At 36.5% G+C, this 18,881-nt stretch overlaps 2 protein-coding genes across 2 annotated transcripts; one reads left to right on the plus strand and one right to left on the minus strand.

Annotated features, from left to right (window-relative positions):
* Window positions 1–733: 733 nt before the first annotated feature.
* On the plus strand, window positions 734–7,473 carry LOC143565647 (transcription elongation factor SPT6 homolog). Its single transcript, XM_077052555.1, has 17 exons — window positions 734–811; window positions 880–972; window positions 1,779–1,911; window positions 1,984–2,065; window positions 2,162–2,315; window positions 2,405–2,537; window positions 2,616–2,874; window positions 2,953–3,138; window positions 3,224–3,331; window positions 3,400–3,807; window positions 3,889–3,999; window positions 4,085–4,867; window positions 4,949–5,090; window positions 5,169–6,337; window positions 6,426–6,635; window positions 6,717–7,161; window positions 7,250–7,473. The coding sequence occupies exons 1-17, from the start codon at window positions 778–780 to the stop codon at window positions 7,471–7,473; spliced, it is 4,674 nt and encodes a 1,557-aa protein (XP_076908670.1). The 5' UTR covers window positions 734–777.
* A 2,053-nt stretch (window positions 7,474–9,526) lies between these two features.
* On the minus strand, window positions 9,527–10,164 carry LOC143564886 (nascent polypeptide-associated complex subunit alpha-like protein 1). Its single transcript, XM_077052028.1, has 2 exons — window positions 9,992–10,164; window positions 9,527–9,912 (listed from the first exon to the last, which is right to left on the minus strand). The coding sequence occupies exons 1-2, from the start codon at window positions 10,139–10,141 to the stop codon at window positions 9,580–9,582; spliced, it is 483 nt and encodes a 160-aa protein (XP_076908143.1). The 5' UTR covers window positions 10,142–10,164; the 3' UTR covers window positions 9,527–9,579.
* Window positions 10,165–18,881: the final 8,717 nt, after the last annotated feature.

The raw sequence follows: 18,881 nt of genomic DNA on the forward strand, positions 1-18,881 counted from the left end.
GCTATTGTTATCACTAAAAAGTAAATAACTATTGTATTAAACAACATCTGAGTGGCATGACAACAACCAAAGTAGGGCAACCATCTATCCGGTTTTCAACCTAAACAATTTTTAATCGAAACTGAAAACTTCGAACCGAATTGAAGAAGTTCAAAACCGATTTAAAAAATGAATTTGAATTCCGCTCAGTTTTGATGGAATAACTTTTTTGTATTCTTTAGTATATGCTTTTAGCATTTATTGTTACTTGATAGCGTTGAGCTAAATAAGATTTAATTAATATTGTAACTGCCTAAATGACAAATTAAAACTAAATAACTATCGCATCTTATTCGTTTGAGATCAAATTCAGATTTTGGAAAACCGAAAATCAAAGTCATAATTCGGTTAAGTTTTAATCAATTATCTTTGATCTTGTGTTGGATTTATATAATTCAAACCCAATGATGAACACGGAACACCTTAAACCAAAGTTGTGAAAGAAAATAAAAGAAAATTTTTTAAATTAAATTACCATCCAAAAAAAGGCATTTATATTTATATTATAAAAATAAAAAAAATAAAAAGGAAGAGAAATAAATCTACAATAGAAGCAAAGATTTCATTTCACCCCTGTAATCAATCAAATTGACGATATTTAACCCCCCAATTCGATCACTGTAATCTAATCTCCCAACGACGCTGCAGACTCACTGCTAAATAATATCATATTTCTTCCTCCAGCCTCCATAACGCTAGGGTTAGGGTTTCTGTCTCACCACCACCAGCATAATAATAATGGCCGGAAACACCATATTATCCGACGAAGAAGGTGCTCTCATCTTTCAATTCACAACCATTTGTATGCTTAATTAATGGGTTTTTGATGATTGATTATAGATGAGATTGAAGTTGAAGAGGACGAAAGAGAGGAGCCTGAAGGCGAAGATGTCGCGCCTGAAGATCGTGACGATGAGGATGACGAAGAAGACGGTATCAAATTTCATTCTTAGGGTTTCCCCCAATAATTTCACAAATTATATCTTATTATTATATTTGAGTTTAGGGTTTAGTTTTATTGGATGTTTCTAGGTCTTGTTCTTATGTTTTCCCCCAATTTCAGAAGTTATAATATATATTATTTTTGGAGAAATTTTAATCAAAGTTTTCAACTTTATATTAATCAGTCTTTTATATCTTGTATTTGGGTTTAGTATTTAACTTTATTGGGTGTTTTGAAGGTCATTTGGTTTAGGCTTTGTAAATGTCATATATGACATTGAAAGAATCACTGATGTTCTTTTGTACACAGATGGCTAGGGTTTCGTTCTTGTTTTGTATGTTTTTCCCTCAATTTCAGAAATTATAGTATGTATTTGGGGAAATTATGTTGAAAATTTTCAACTTTATATTAATTGCTGGTTTTATTGGAGTTTGAAGGTCATTTAGGCTTAGGTTATGTAATTATGGTTCTGTGAATATTGAAAGTTTGTAGAAAGATGGCTAGGGTTTCGTTCTTGTTTTTTCTCCCAATTTCAAAAGTTATTATATATCTATCTCTGGGACATTGTTATTAATTAATTTCAGAGCTAATGAAAGTTTTCATCTTTCTAAAATCATTATAAATAAGATTAAGTTTTAATGTTAGGTTTTGTAAGACTGGCTTGTAAATGTGATAATATCTAAGCTATGGTGTCATGATTCATCAGGTTTATTTGACATTAGAAGAACTACTGATATTGTTTCTGTTTCTTTTGAGTCATGGATGCTAATGTGCTTTTGCTTTTGGATTTGATTAGAAGAAGGGCAAGATGAATATGAGAAGGATGGTTTTATAGTGGATGATATTGATGAAGATGAACAGCACGGGGAGGAAGAAGATAGGATGGATAGTGATGAGGGGAGACAAAGGAAGAAGAAAAGAAAGAAGAGGTGATTTGACTAATTTAATGTTCAATATTAGTTTTTGTTTCAAACTGTTCTAACTTGTGCTATATTTTTAAGAGAGTCGGAAAAGAACTATGTTCTTGATGAAGATGATTATGAGCTTCTTCAAGATAATGTCGGTTTTCGACGCCCAAAAGTTGTGAGTCTACACTTCCTCCTATTTTCACTTCAAAAATCATAACTATGATGGTGTTTGAATAACTTTTTAAATCTTTCTATTTTTAATGTTTTGTAGGAGAGTAAAAAGTTTAAGCGATTAAAGAAAGCAAGGGCTGATGCTGATGATGGGCAATCTGGATTCTCTGATGAGGAGGAATATGACATGACTGGAAAAGGAGGGCGAAGTGCAGAGGATAAGATTAAGCGTAGTTTATTCGATGATGATGAAGGTATGTAATATAAACTTAAACTACATTCTTTTATATGTTATTGTAAAAACTTTCATTATGATAATTTGTAATTTGAACATAACTTTTAGGTCCACCATTAGAGGATATTGCTGGAGAGGATCAACCTGAAGAAGAAGATGGCGACATTGGTGAAGAGGAGGACGAAATGGCTGACTTTATTGTCGATGAAGAAGAGGTTGATGAACATGGCGAGCCAACAGGGTGCATTTGTATCTTCTTAATCACACGTTAACGGTTGTTTTAACAAAACTTGTTATTGATAATTGACACATAATGCAGGAGAAGAAAGGTTAACAGGAAAAAATCCAGGCAGGCTCCAGGGATCTCATCAACTGCAATTCAAGAGGCTCATGACATATTTGGTGATGTGGATGAGCTTTTGAGGCAAAGAAAATCAGAAATCAGCAGGTATGATGAAAGGGGTGAAGGGAGAGAAAGAAGGCTAGAAGACGAGTTTGAACCGATTATTCTTTCTGAAAAATACATGACTGAGAAAGATGATCATATACGGGAAATAGATATTCCAGAAAGAATGCAGGTGATTAATTGAAGTTGTGAACTCTTATATTATCCTTATATTCTGTTTTGCATATTGTTTTACATAATTGTGTTGCAGATTTCTGAGGAAAGCACGGGACCTCCTCCAACAGATGCAATAAGTATAAGTGATGAGAGTATTTGGATTCTTAACCAACTTGGAATGGGCACGGTACCTTTTTTCCGCAAAGAAGGGCATGAACTGGCAGTAGACAAGGGTGATATTTATAGATTTTTGGAATTTATGCATGTTCAAAAATTGGATGTAAGTGTTATCTTATTATCTACCAAAGGCTTGGGCATCCTTTTTAGTTAGGATTTATTTAACTTATAATGTCCTTTTTTGTCAGGTACCATTTATTGCTATGTACAGAAAGGAAGAGTGCCGTAGTCTTTTTGAAGATCAAGAGCCACAAGATAATAATCCTGAAGAAAAGCCCATGCTGAGGTGGCACAAGGTAACTGAACATTTGAACTTGAGTTAATGACTTCATTTGAGTTAATGACTTTTGGATATGTTTTACAGCTACTTTGGGCTATCTTGGAGTTAGATAGAAAGTGGTTACTGCTTCAAAAACGAAAAAGTGCGCTACAATCGTACTACAACAATCGATTTGAACAAGAAAGAAGCATATACGATGAAACACGTCTTCATTTGAATCAAAAACTGTTCGATTCAATCACAAAGTCCCTCAAAGTCGCTGAGTCAGAACGAGAAATTGATGACGTGGACGCAAAGTTTAACCTCCATTTCCCCCCTGCTGATGTGGCTGTGGATGAAGGGCGGTTTGAGAGACATAAGAACTCACAGTTCAAGAGACCCAAGAGGAAATCACAGTATAGTATTTGTAGTAAATCTGGATTATGGGAAGTTGCCACCAAATTTGGCTATGGCTCCGAAGAATTTGGATTGCTGATATCTCTTGAAGAAATGGTTAGTAAAATGACCTTTTTAATCTAATAGTTTTATAGAATGGCGAAACAGGATAGTTATGCTAATGGTTGCTTTTTGCAGAGAACCGATGAATTAGAAGATGCAAAGGAAACACCAGAAGAAGTTGCTTCAAGATTCACATGTGCAATGTTTGAGGATCCTCAAGCTGTTCTCAGGGGTGCTAGGCATATGGTATTTACTATTTACTAAATATGGTCCCTTTTGGTTATTATTTTTACATTGTTGTAACATATTTTAACTCTGCTTATTATTACAGGCGGCAGTTGAGATTAGTTGTGAGCCATGTGTCAGGAGGCATGTTAGAAGCATCTTCATGGATAACGCTGTGGTGTCAACCAATCCCACTGCTGATGGAAACGTGTCAATTGACTCACGCCATCAGTTTGCAGGGATCAAGTGGTTAAAAAACAAACCGTTGACTAAATTTAATGATGCACAGTGGCTTCTTATACAAAAGGCTGAAGAAGAAAAACTTATACAAGTTTCTGTAAAGCTTCCATCATCTATCCATGTTCAACTAATTAATGATGCTCATAATTATTACCTTAGTGATGGCGTGAGTAAATCTGCTCAGTTATGGAATGAACAAAGAAAGCAGATAATAAATGATGCGTTTGATGGTTTGCTTTTACCTTCAATGGCAAAAGAGGCAAGAGCTTTGTTAACCAGTAGAGCTAAAAACTGGCTACTGATGGAATATGGAGGGCGTTTATGGGATAAAGTCTCGGTGGCACCTTATCAGAAAAAGGAGAATGATAACTCATCTGATGATTATGAAGCTGCACCAAGAGTTATGGCATGCTGTTGGGGCCCGGGGAAGCCCACAACTACGTTTGTGATGTTGGATTCATATGGTGAAGTTCTTGATGTGCTGTATGCGGGATCCTTAAGCTTACGTGGTCAAAATGCTAATGATCAACAACGTAAAAAGAATGACCAGCAACGTGTTGTTAAGTTCATGACAGATCATCAACCTCATGTTGCTGTCCTTGGTGCTGTTAATTTATCTTGTTTAAAGCTCAAGGAGGATATTTTTGAGGTAAAGCCAAAATTAAAATTAACTCATCTATAATTATTTTAAATGGATAAAATCTTATTAATCGTGTTATCTTTTTATCAGATCATTTTTAAGATGGTAGAAGATAACCCGAGAGATGTTGGGCATGAAATGGATGGTATAAACATTATATATGGTGATGAGACACTCCCACATTTGTATGAAAACTCACGGATATCATCAGAACAGCTTCAACCACAAACGGGTAATAACTGACTTATTTATTCACTTTTGTTAAATAGCATGTTCAAAATATCATATCTTACTTTATCATTCTTTTCAGGCATTGTTAAGCGAGCTGTGGCTCTTGGACGTTACCTTCAAAATCCGTTAGCAATGACTGCTACTTTATGTGGGCCCGCAAAAGAGATATTATCTTGGAAACTTATTCCGTTAGAAAATTTTTTAACACCTGATGAAAAATACAGCATGGTTGAACAAATCATGGTAGATGCAACCAACCAAGTGGGCCTAGATATAAATTTAGCCATAAGTCATGAATGGTTATTTGCTCCTTTACAATTCATATCCGGGCTTGGGCCGAGAAAGGCGGCTTCATTACAACGGTCCTTAGTACGGGCTAGCTCCATATACACCCGTAAAGACTTGCTGAACCACGGGCTCGGTAAAAAAGTGTTTGTAAACGCAGTTGGGTTCTTACGGGTTCGTCGAAGTGGAAACGCTGCTAGCAGTAGTCAATTCATTGACTTGCTAGACGATACACGAATCCACCCTGAATCATACAGTCTCGCACAGGAATTAGCTAAAGATATTTACACTGCAGATGATGATCAAGATGATGTAAACGATGAAGATGTGCTTGAAATGGCGATCGAGCACGTGAGAGAAAACCCTGATAGATTAAAAAGTCTTAAAGTCGACGAGTATGCGAAGTCTAAAAAACGCGAGAATAAAAAAGATACGTTAATTCATACAAAGTTAGAGTTGATTCAAGGGTTTCAAGATTGGCGTAAACCGTATACCGAACCGAATCAAGATGAAGAATTTTATATGATAACCGGGGAGACGGAGGAGACTCTTTCTGAGGGTAAAATCGTCCAAGCGACTGTTCGTAGGGTTCAACCTCAAAAGGCAATATGCGTTCTTGACTCGGGGTTGACCGGTCTGCTCAGTAAAGAAGACTATAGTGAAGACCGTAGAGACAATGATTTGACTGAGAAGTTGGTTGAAGGCGAGATTTTAACGTGTAAAATAAAATCAATTCAAAAGGCCCGTCACCAGGTGTTCTTAAGCTGTAAAGAAAGTGATTTAAGAGATGACCGATCCCAAAACAATAAAGCCTTGGATCCTTACTATCACGAAGACCGTGATAACTTTGATAATGAAAAAGAAAAGGCCCGTAAAGCTAAAGAGTTAGCAAAGAAGCATTTCAAACCAAGAATGATCGTTCACCCTCGGTTTCAGAATATTACAGCTGATGAGGCAATGGAGGTGTGTATACAAACTTTATTTTCATTATTTATGTATTTATATTAAATGATATTTGTATTAATGTTTATTATAAAAATTTATTCGACAGATGTTATCTGATAAGGAACCTGGTGAGAGTATAATTCGACCGAGCTCACGCGGGCACTCCTACTTAACGTTAACACTTAAAATCTATGACGGTGTTTATGCACACAAAGATATAATTGAAGGTGGAAAGGAGAATAAGGATTTTACCAGCATATTGCGTCTCGGGAAAACTTTGAAAATAGGAGATGATGTGTTTGAAGATCTTGATGAGGTCGGTTTTATATGTATATCTATAAATGTTTTTATCTTTTTTTATATTTACTGCAAGTTATAATGTTATATTTATTAACAGGTAATTGACCGTTATGTTGACCCGCTAGTAACTCACTTGAAAACAATGCTGGCATACCGGAAGTTTAGAGACGGTAGTAAAGCTGAAGTCGATGAAAGTTTAAGAAAAGAGAAAAACGAGAACCCGTCAAGGATTGTGTACTCATTTGGGATATCGTATGAGCATCCGGGCACGTTTATTTTAACTTATATAAGGAGTTCAAATCCGCATCATGAATATGTTGGATTGTATCCAAAAGGGTTTAAATTCCGCAAGAAAATGTTCGAGGAAATTGACCGACTTGTGGCGTATTTCCAAAGACATATTGATGACCCACAAGACGCGGGCCCGTCAATACGGTCTGTTGCTGCCATGGTGCCGATGCGCAGCCCTGCAACAGGCGGTTCTGGTAGCTGGGGCCCGTCTGGGGATCGAGAAAGAACATCTACTCCGGGATCTAGAACAGGTGAGAATCTGGATAATGTTTTTTTTTTTTTTCTAGTTTTATAAAAACATAGTAGTGTTTTATATTTTTGTTTGGATTAATATCGCAGGTCGGAGTGATTATAGGAATGGTGGCAGTCATGACGAACATCCAAGTGGTTTGCCACGTCCCTATAGCGGTGGTGGTGGGCGGCGGCGGGGGGGCCGAGGTGGACGAGGGTCATATAGCAGCCGAGACGTGGGATTTTCTGGTGGCGACAGTGGCAGTAGTAAGAGAAGTTCTGTGCAATCACAGACAGGAGGGAGTGGTGCTGGGTGGGGCAGTGGGTGGTAATGCATTTATAGTGAGTGATGTTTCAAGTGGAAACTTTGTACTACAGTTACTGATTTGCTTCATGTTGTTTTGTATTGTTTGTTAGATTTTAAATTTTGTTCTGAATTAGTATTTATGTGGATGGTACTCATTGTGATAGAAGTATAAAATGCTAAGTGTGAATGTGCTTGGCTTTACCGTGTACTTTACTAATTATTTCTGTTTTATATATATTTATTTTTAGTTATTTAAATAGTGCATAAGTTTAGAATGTTAAGATATAAATTACGTAGCAACTTAAGTTGAATGCTGATTTCTTAGTGTTTAAACCCTGCTAATATGGTCCAAATCGGAAATGTGACTTGTTGCAATATATCTAATTTCAAGAGACAAAAGATGGTGTGGCGACTCATTACACTGCTATTCTTTTTGCTCGTCTGTTTAATCAAATCATGCAGATGCTTTAAAACATCTTGCAAAATGTGGACTCTCATAATCCAGTGATTATTAAAAGCTAAGAAAATATTCCCGCCAAGGCAAAGATAATGGTGATGCAAGGAGAGAGTTGATATGAGAGAAATTTGCCATATTTTTAGTTGTCAAGACCCTTGAGTGTTTTGAGAGAGGTGTTTGTGTCGGTGTAAATTCGTGCTAAATATCTAGGTAGGTCTGTGCGAGTGCATATCCCTATATAGAAAGGAAAGGAAGTCGGAAAGTATAGTCAGTACCCATCTAAGTGACGTGATCGCTACTCGGTTAATGAGAAGATTGAATGGATGATCACTACCTGATTAGTGAGACGATAGTGGAGATTCCTTTCACATAGTTTAAAGGATGAAGTTGCGGTGGTCTCGATCCTCTTAAAGAGGAGATTGTAACCTTGTTTACTAAAAAAATAATCTAGTGAAAAACTCTTAAGGTCTAAGGAGCAAATGTTAGGAGGCCTAGTTAATGTCCTTCCGAACCACTATAATCGGTCTGTATTATGTGTTGGTTAACTTCAAATTTCAAACCTACATCTCAGATATTAGACTATAAAAAGATTATTTTCAAAAATGTTAGTTTTTAGAAATAAGCAAAGTGCAAGAAAGTTGCAACAATTGGATTACTTTGGTCCCTGTTCTAGCTGGGACATCTTAAAGTCAATACACTTCAGGTCAATTATGCAAGTTTTTGAAATACAACTTAGGCTATTTTGATTCATTACATCATTGGCCACCTTTAAACACACCAATAACTTACCAGGAATTGTTTATCAGCATTATAACATATGTGTTTAACTCAAGTCTCATGTCTCCCCATTCTTGACTTATTGGCCCTCTCAACACTCACCCAACTTACCACTTCACCATTTTGACCCTAAAATATAACAATCAAAACTAGGTTTGTAAATGAACCAAACCGGACAAGACTTTTTCGTATTTATTTGTTAAGTTTTTGTCCGACAAACGGACGGTTCACCAACACTCCACCGAATAAAAACTCGTGTTCATGTTAGTTCATTAAGGAATTGAGCTTGTTCACGATCGTTCATGTCAGCTTATTAATATTGTAAGGGAACACAAATGAACACTATTGGACACAAACAGGTGTAAATGGACACTAACAGACGCTAATGGACAGACGAACATAAAAGACCCTAACGAGCAAACGAACATAAACGGCACTACAGAAAGGGTTTTGAAGTGGTTTATATACGAGGTTCTACAAAAACAAATTAAAATATTAATATATAAACCTAACCGGACAGACATGAAGCCAACCTAACCAGACGAACGTAAACAAACATGCTACCGAACAGTTCACCCGTACTATTGATCGAGCGCAGCCACTGTTCGTGTTCGTCCATTAAGCTTACCGAACGAAATTCTTTTGTACATGTTTGTTCATTTATTAAACGAACGAACATAAACAAACTTCTCACCGGACGTTTGGTTCGTTTACAGCCCTACTAATCAAAACACACATTTGAAATTGAAATTGAAATTATAAAAATCACTCACCCAACATGTAAAACAAACCATTTCCTTTTACCATTCCTCAAATCCTCAAACTTTAACAAAAGAGATCACAACATGACCAATCTCAAACATTACAGGAACATCAAAGGAAAATAACAGTCCATTACTAATTTGTAAGTTCCATAATTGCAGACACAATGTCACCATCTGCAGCCTTCAAAGCCTTGACCGCCTTCGGTCTTGACACTCCAGCTTGAGTCATGACCAACTCAATGTCCTTGGGCTCCACTCCGGTCTCATCCACATCTTCATCATCCTGAGCCACGGCTGTCGGCTCAGGCGTTGATATCACATTACTTAGGTTAGGTGCCTTGAACTGCTCTGCAGCTTGACTCTGCAACTGCGAGTTCAAATCCTCTATCTTTGCTTCACCAAATATTACATATGTGTCTGAAGCAGGGGACTTGAAAACATCTGGCTTTGAGATCACAAACAGCATCTACAAAACATATAATCAATTAGTATTATTAACAGCTATTTCTAATTAATTTTTTGATTCACTTAAATATGGGATTTACATTTTTGCTCTTCTTAACGGTGACACGACTGACTCCAAGAATGGGCTTCATGCCAAGTTTCAACATAGCCTTCCGGCTTTTCTTCTCGCTTCTGCTTTGTTTAGACCTGCCACTTGCATCTCCTTGTCCTGCATACATAACATAATACATATCATGCAGTTAAATTACTATCATGCTTGTGATACAGAACGACAGCAATTCATGAAAAACATCCATCTGTTTTAAACAATTTTGGTATTAAGCATCGCGATGGCAATGCCAAAATGAAAACAAATCAGTTAATAAATACCGAATCAAACTAACTGATTTATACAGTACAAACATATGCACAGCTTTGAAGAATATACCTTCGACGTCGTCTTCATCATCTTCGTCGTCATCCTCATCCTCATCATCATCTTCAACCAGAGGCTCCTCATCCTGCATAGCATAAACATATGGCCGGCCATAAGTTGTGTGCATGTTATGCTAATCGATCATTCGAGATCACATTGAAACCCTAATTTGAGTTGAAGCAATCACTTTTGCTTGCACACATAAACATAAATAATATTATATAAGCAAAAGGAGACCAAATGAAACACAAGTAATTTAATTAAATAAACAAAGTAACAAACCCTAGAATCACATAATTTGTAAGAAAAATAATAAATCTGTGAAATCATCAACTGTTTTGATATGTGTGACGCAGATCGATGGTTAATAGGGTCGACAACAACACATACGCACATGATTTGATAAAGCAAAATAAGTTTGTTGGAATAATAATAATAATATAAATAGATGATGAATCGAAGCAGGATGGATTTAGATACCTGGTGGATCTTTTGTTGTTCGAGTTGAGCGGCGAGGAGTTCTTCTTCAGCCATGGTATTTTGGTATCTATCGACAAATCAAATGAAAGAAGGAAGAAAAGAAATGAATACAATAGACCGCAACCAAAACCCTAACGCACCGCCTGCCTCTGCCTCTGCCTCCCTTTAAACCCAATTTTATTTTCTTTATTACTATTACTTTTTCTTTTCTTTTTTTAATATTAACTAAAGTCTGTTTTTCCACAAGGTTTGACCAAAATAGTGACTTCTTCATGTTTCACAACTGTTGTTAATTTCGTCAAAATTGATAACTCCGTCTATTTTTTACGTTAAGTAAGGGGCATCTATGTCTTTTTACCTATTTGGATGAAAATGATAATCGTGACCAAGCCTTAAGGATGGAAAAAAAATTCTTGATAGACTTTAATGAACACACACCCTAATCTTCATAAACTAACGGTCACCTCTCCTACATTGGCAGGTCAAAAAAGAGAGACGAAGATCGCAAAAGTGGTTAAACCTCAGGGATGAATCCTACTCTACTATTCTTTTATATCAATTGATATCCTAGATGGTTTATCTTGGTTCATTGATGGATGCTTGTGACATACTCGAGGCAGAATTCTAACGGAAAGTGGCCGAGCCTTGGCCTGACAGGAATCTAGTTTTGAAAAGGTGCAAGCACTTCTCCATACCTTGTTTACCAAAGTTCATGTTCTCAAGGAGACCTAAGACCAACATTTTCTTCTAAATTTGTTCTTTTGATGAAATCAGCCTCTAATGGAAGACATGAGACAAAGCCATTGATGTCTTCAAGTGTTGGTAATATATAAGGAACCACAAAATGTTATTGCGTGGATTAATTCATCATAAAATTTGCTACCTCGTTCTCTACATAATGACAATGTTAATATGTTGATTTCTTGAGTTATAGAGACTTAGATGATAATTTCCTGTTAGGTAAAACAGTTGATGTGGACACCTCCAAGGGTTTCACATTTTCGGAAATTGAAATTGTTCATGTACCATGTGTTAGTTACTGTGACATCCCATTCGATAGAAAACATGTGATTGGCGGGCATGACAAGAAGGTGAGTTTTGGTACACGAATTTACTCGAAACAAAAGTTATGGTTGGCGGAAATACATAACATAAGCAATAACTAATATTCGTTGTGAACCTTCTATGCAATGCTTTACTCCTTCATATGACAAAACCATCAAGCTTACATGCAATGCTTTACTCCTTCATATGACAAAACCATCAAGCTTACATGCTCGATAAGGCATGAGTTCTAATATCATAAGTGTTTCTTCGTAGGAACGCCCCCGAATTTGATCAATTACTCTTCGCGCTTTGTGAGCAGATATAGATATATGTTGACCTAAAATGTATACTTATGTTGTTCTCTTATTTAACATAAAGTTCGTCTCCTACTAATCAATGATAGATATCTATATATATTATTATACATAAACAAAAGTTTTTTAACGACGAGATCTATTATTGCTTTTTGCATGTCCTCGGAAATTTAAAGTAGGCGCAAATTCTCCTAATTTGTGTCCAACCATACGATCTGTTATATAATTAGGTAAATGTTCCTTTCCATTATGGATAGCAACAGTATGGCCCGCCATTATGGTTATAATGGTAGATGCCCGGGACCAAGTTATTATTATTTCTTTTTCTTCTTTTGTGTTAAGCTTATTTATTTTTTTTAATAAATTATTCGCTACAAAAGGATTTTTTTTAGTGAACGTGTTACAGCTTCCTCCTATTTTTTTTAAGACGAAGAAAGAAATTCTATTTTCTCTCCTGTTTACTACGGCGACGAAGAATCAAATTATCACTATATTTATTCCTTTTTCGACTTCTTTTTCCATGTGCAGGATAACCCCAAGGGGTTGTGGGTTTTTTTCTACCAATTGGGGCCTTCCCTTCACCACCCCCATGTGGATGGTTTACAGGGTTCATAACTACTCCTCTTACTACAGAGCGCTTACCTAGCCAACGCTTAGACCCGGCTCTACCCAAACTTTTCTGGTTCACCCCAACATTCCCCACTTGTCCGACTGTTGCTGAGCAGTTTTTGGATATCAAACGGACCTCCCCAGAAGGTAATTTTAATGTGGTCGATTTCCCTTCTTTTGCAATCAGTTTCGCTACAGCACCCGCTGCTCTAGCTAATTGTCCACCCTTTCCAAGTGTGATTTCTATGTTATGTATGGCCGTGCCTAAGGGCATATCGGTTGAAGTAGATTCTTCTTTTTTATCAATCAAAACCCCTTCCCAAACTGTACAAGCTTCTTCCAAAGCATACAGCTTTCTGGATGTAGATGGTGATATCTATACAGATGGATCTTATATATATGGTATAATAAAGTACCACATGGGTGGATATATAGGAATCAAAATCTGCCGAATCACTCATTTTATGATCTTCTACATCCTAGGCCTTCCCGTTCCATCATTTGGCTTATGTTATTCATGTAGCATTCAGACCGAATGACTCTATGAAATTACGTTGATACTTCCACATATTATGGGTAACGTAGGAGACATCTCTATTTTTCCCCCGGGGAATCTTTAGAATTACCACTACTTAGCTTTCAATTCGCCTCTGACCATCAAATGAAATGTGAATAATCCGTCCTTTTCTCTTTGAAAGTAGGGGCGCTTCCGGTTCTGTCGGTGCTTGAAACAATTTTGTCTTCTCCATATTACTATATCTCTAGAGTCAATAATTTTATATGAGGAACTATTGAACTCAATCACTTGCTGCCGTTACTTTTCAGTTTTCTGTTAAGGGGTATGAGGATTGGCCCTTTGTGGCGTCCAAGTGGCAGCGCGATGACGGGGAAACACGTTAGATTTGTATAAATGAAAATGATCTTTAAAAGTGACTAAAAGCAATAGCTACTTGGTATAGGTTATCATGACTTCAACACTAAGGAACCATTAAGGTTGTAAGGGGCAAGGCTCCTAGACCATGGGAGGTCCAAGTGGGCACTGTCCTAGTTGAGTATATGGATTGGTGTTCCAAGTGGCAACGACCCTGACTGTGAAGTGCATTAGATTTGTAAAATGAATAAACGGTGCATGAAAAGTTGATTTTTAAAATCGAGCAAAAGCAATAGCAACTTGCTCTAGATTATTATGTAGTAAATGGAGATAGGTAGCAACTTAGTCTAGTAGTTGCAACTAGGATGAAATGGCAAATACCTTTGGTAGAAACATAGTTAATACTATCAGATGATAACTGTAAATACAACTATAACCGACATATATTACATTCTTTCACAAATTGTTGTAATATTTCATCTAATCATCTTAATCGTTTAACTACCATATAAAAGAATTATCTTGTCTAATTTCATAATTGAATTTACAATTCAAGGTGAAATTGAGAGAGAAAAACGTCTTGTTCGTTGAAAGACATTTTTCTCAATCATTAATTTTGGGAAAATTCTAGAAATACATATTTTCAGAAGTTGATTTTGAGTTTTACGTACAGTTTGCATAATATTCCAGAAATTCATATTTAGTAGTCAGCAATTTGCGAATGAATTTTATAGCTACAATTATTGGTTGTGTTCAATTTTTAAAATTTTTTTTTACTATTCTAGTCTAGTAAATAATATATATTACTTTATCGTTGACCAAAATCTACTCATATTGACTACCTGAGCTTGCAAATTGCTTGCTCTAGTTAGTCTTTTGTAAAACTACCCGGGTCGATGTGTTTGTGTTTCGCAAACCAAACAGCTCGTGTCAGTTAGTTTGGTAAACTACTTGTCCTTTCGAAAATTTAAGATCTACTCATCGCGATGAATCATTGCTGCGGTAGTTGTAAGCATTGTTTTCGAGGCATGCATCTTGTTTGTTTGTGGCGACCAAGGCTATGTATAGCAAACCATAAAACAATAAAAAAGAAATAAAAAGGAAAAGCGAATAAATAAAATAAGCAAAAGGAATAATGCAAAAAGTAAAAGAAGTAAAAATTTCATCCCACATTGGTGGAGAAAAGAAAATGGAAGACTTTCACCATGGTATAAATAAGATTGTAAGTTCTTGTCCCGCATCGCTAGATTATAAAACCTGTAAGTTTTTTATAAGGATGAGAGCTCACATGACAATATTCTTATGTGCCAAATCACACTCAGTGGTCTTAGCGGAGGGTGCTTCACGCGCATGGGTGAAGTGCGATGGGCGCAATGTGGCGCACTTCGCACGCTCGCATTGCAACGAGCCGCTTAAGGGTCGCCTTAGTTTTTTTTCTTCCTTCACGTTACATGAAGGAGCGAAATCAAGTTTTATGCGAAGTAGTAGAAGTTATTAAGAAATTCTTTTATCCTTCGTGCGACGCGAAGAAGTCCTTCTCGCTACGCGATGTGGTAGTCACACAATGGTGACACGTTGCCTGCCACGTGGCGTGGCTGACTCGACAACCCTATGTTTACTTCGCGCAACGCGAACAATTTTTTAGGTCCTTCGCGCTAATGGGCGAAAGCCTGACGAAGCAATGCCGCGTGGAGGGAGAATAGCCACGGGTCGTGAACGGACATAATTTCAATTATAAATAGGATGGAGATCCAGTCTTCATTTCTCGTCCCATATCAGATCCTTCTATCTCAATTTTCTTATATTAAGAAATTGGTATAATACCCGAGTGGACTTAACGATAACCTCTCTGATTGAAAGAAGCTTTTAAACGTGAATCCGAAAGCTCTACCTGAATAAGGTAAGACATTGTGTCATCGTGTAAAGTTTCTAGTCTAGCGATTATCGTTATGATTACGGGGTTTATACTAATTTAGATATACTACATTGTGCTTAACCTAGGTGCTTAATATCAGGAGGCTTGTTAATTGTAAACTTTCAAGGTGAGACATTCAAGTTTTTATACAACTCACATTTGCGTGAGACAATTGATTTTCCAATATTGTCATGATACTTTTCTAAATCTATTAAACTCATGACAGATAGTCCAAATGTTTTCAAATGTATTTTCAAAGGATTTTAATTATATTACAGTGATTAAGTATCTGTAGACTTATAGGATGGTTACTACTAGTATTGTGGGGTTTTGTATACAATGCTTGCCTGCTGGGCTATTACACGTTATTTATTGGACAAGTGTTAGCCAATAAATAATATGACCACAGTCACAGATACGGTCGAGTGACAAGTACCTTTCGGTAATTTGTAAGCAGGCAGATGTAAAAACATCTTAATGTTGTACCTGTAAAATGTGTCATTTATACATGTATGTGCTCACAATATTTCTTGCTGATCAAATATTTTTAAACATGTTTCAGGTGACTTGTTAGAGACAAAGGAATGATGCTTACGGGCTTCCAGCTTAAATAAGTGGCTTGTTACTAGAATAAAGAAACGTAATTAAGGTTTATCCCTATGAAACCTATGTTTGTATAAAAATGGGTTTTAATCCCAGTTTATGAAATAAGAATCATAGTGTTTTTATAACTCTGATTATTTTTCTTAATTACGGTCCTGATAAAATATTCCGCTGTAAATTATTTTAATAAACGCCGATACCATCACTCGATGTTCAAGGTTCCCTACTCGGGGTATAGGGGTCGGGGGTTGTGACACTATGTGCAGTGAGGGGCTACAAATGGGGGGGGGGGGTAAGTGGCATGTGGCGCCCAGTCAGCAAAGGAGAAATTTTTGCTTTAGGGCTGTAATGGTTTGTAGCCCAATCACATCGCTACGTCATCTTTTTTTTTTTCTTTTTATAATTAAATTAAACAAATAAAAACTCATTTAACTTAAATATATAAAAATTCATTAAATAGGAGAATATATATTTCAATAAAATTTAAAATACACAAAAAAAAATAAATACATATAAAAATACTAATTTAAGACTCGTCTTCGTATTCGTTTTCAATGGGACGATTATCCCAAACGTGTTGAACCAAATCCGCCTTAAGTTGGTTATGTATCTCACTTGATGTGACCTCGTGATTGTTTTGTGTTCGTTGTTGTTCGATTGGTTTAGGATATTGTTCAGGAATGCTCCCTAGTATATAGTGCTGGCATATTGCTTTGCGTATGTCTTCTAAAATCATATTATGCAATATGATACACATATACATGGCATCACTCATTTTTGCCATCGATCATACACGACAAGGGTTTTTCACATAATGCCAACGTTTTTTTAAAACCCCGAAACACTTCTCGATATCCTATCGCTCGCACTCTTGCTTCTTCTTAAAATATTCTCCTTTTTCTTTGATCGGTTCTTGAAACGTTTTGATGATGATCGAGCACTCTAGATATATCTCATCTCCCAGATAGTATTCATGACGGTAGTAGGTATCGTTGGCATAAAACAGTAACACCGGTATGCTACGACTGATGTAATACTCTAGCACGGGCGACGAGTTGAGAACGTTTATGTTGTTGTTAGACCAAACCCAAAGGTCCTATGAACAAATAGCTTGAAGACTAACTGTTGGTACTCCATGCTCACCACGAGTGTATTGACCTCGCCACTCTATTGAACAGTTGCCCCATTCCCAATGCATGCAATCTATACTACGATCATGTCGGGAAAAGAATATTTACTTTCGTGTACATCATATACGCGAGTTAGTTCGTTCGTTGTTGGAATCCTTAGATACGACTACCATATAATTGTATTATTCCTATAGAAATAAATGATTAAAACAATTTACATTAAACACATGTAGATTAAAAAATAATTAATTGAAACAATTTAAAATAACTAATTAAAACAAACAGGCTAAAAAATAATTAATTTAAACAATTTAAATCTTACAGATGCAAAAATTCTCGCGTCGTTTTCTCTGCTATCTTTAAATACTCGTCGTTGATGTTGGTTGTGCTTCCGTATGCGAGGATGCGTAGCGCTGAAGTACACTTTTGGATGGCGGTGAATCCTAAATATCCTCTTGCGTCACATTTTTGTTGAAAATACGGATACTCCAGCTCCAAATCTTCCGCATCGCGCAAAAATAAACGTTTAGACATCCGAAAACGTCGTTCAAACTTAGATTGACATATCTAGGCGTGTTGTTGAAGTAGTCTTTCATCAAACAATTGTTCACATCCACACGGTCTCGAATGATATACGATCGCCTACGTCACGACCGAGAACTAGTAAAGCCAGAAGCTATCTTATTTGCTACGGCCCGAAATTCACTCATGATCTCACCTTTCTGCTCCGTCGTCTCTTGCATCATCTGATCCATCTTCTTCGTATTCTCAATAAATTGTTCCATCATGTCGTAAGTATTTGTTGAATCCATTTTGGTAAAAGAAAGTTGGTGAAAATAGTTGTTGGAAGTTGAGTTAGTATATGAAATGATGAAAATGGTTGGATTGGTTGGGTAATTATATTAATTTTGTAATTTTTTTTTAACATGACCGTTCATAACGGTCAAAAAGAATAAAATACAATATTTAAAAACTCAAAAAACGACAAATAATTGCCGACCCCCCCCCCCCTTCCCCACACTCTTGTCGCCCCTCTTACCGCCCCGTCGCTACTTGTCGCCCGATCATGACACCCCACTACACATACACTAAATGAGTATACAACGTGCTCGCTTAGGATGGTTTATGGCCACGTGGCGTATTTTAAATGGTTCAGTAATGTATTCGTTTGGTTACAAAAACTAGTCGGGAAAATATGAATTTATGGAATTTTCCCTTAATTATGTGCACCCCATAAATGTGAGGACGAAATAGAGGGGATTTGGTGACAAAATGTAGAGAAGGAAAGCATTTGGCTTTTGGGGTTTGGGCAAAAGAGGAATGGAATGTTGATCGTAGAAAGCGGGGAGAAATAGAAACAAACAAACAAACAAACAAATAGATTGATAGATAGATACACACAAAGCAAAAGAAAGAAAGAAAGAGATATAGAAGGAAGAGGGAGAGTTGATTTTGTTAATCCCATAAACAAACACCCCCGATCAATCTCCCCGTCTTCCTCTTCTATATTTCTTCTTCTTCTTCATCTGCAGCATTACAAATTGAGTTTGAGTTTGCGTTTAAATGGGTTTTCAGTTGTAGCTATG

This window comes from Bidens hawaiensis, unplaced genomic scaffold (assembly GCF_021521415.1).
Source record: "Bidens hawaiensis isolate Kalapana, Puna unplaced genomic scaffold, B.hawaiensis_p1.1 tig00001206_1, whole genome shotgun sequence".
In the NCBI taxonomy this organism is placed as follows: Eukaryota; Viridiplantae; Streptophyta; class Magnoliopsida; order Asterales; family Asteraceae; genus Bidens; species Bidens hawaiensis.

Coding starts and splice junctions, on each gene's coding strand:
- LOC143565647 (XM_077052555.1), top strand. CDS start 778: ATGGCCGGAAACACCATATTATCCGACGAAGAAG. Junction 2,538..2,615: donor GAACATGGCGAGCCAACAGG/GTGCATTTGTAT, acceptor CACATAATGCAG/GAGAAGAAAGGTTAACAGGA. Junction 4,868..4,948: donor TCAAGGAGGATATTTTTGAG/GTAAAGCCAAAA, acceptor TCTTTTTATCAG/ATCATTTTTAAGATGGTAGA.
- LOC143564886 (XM_077052028.1), bottom strand. CDS start 10,141: ATGTATTATGTTATGTATGCAGGACAAGGAGATGCAAGTGGCAGGTCT. Junction 9,913..9,991: donor CCGTTAAGAAGAGCAAAAAT/GTAAATCCCATA, acceptor TATGTTTTGTAG/ATGCTGTTTGTGATCTCAAA.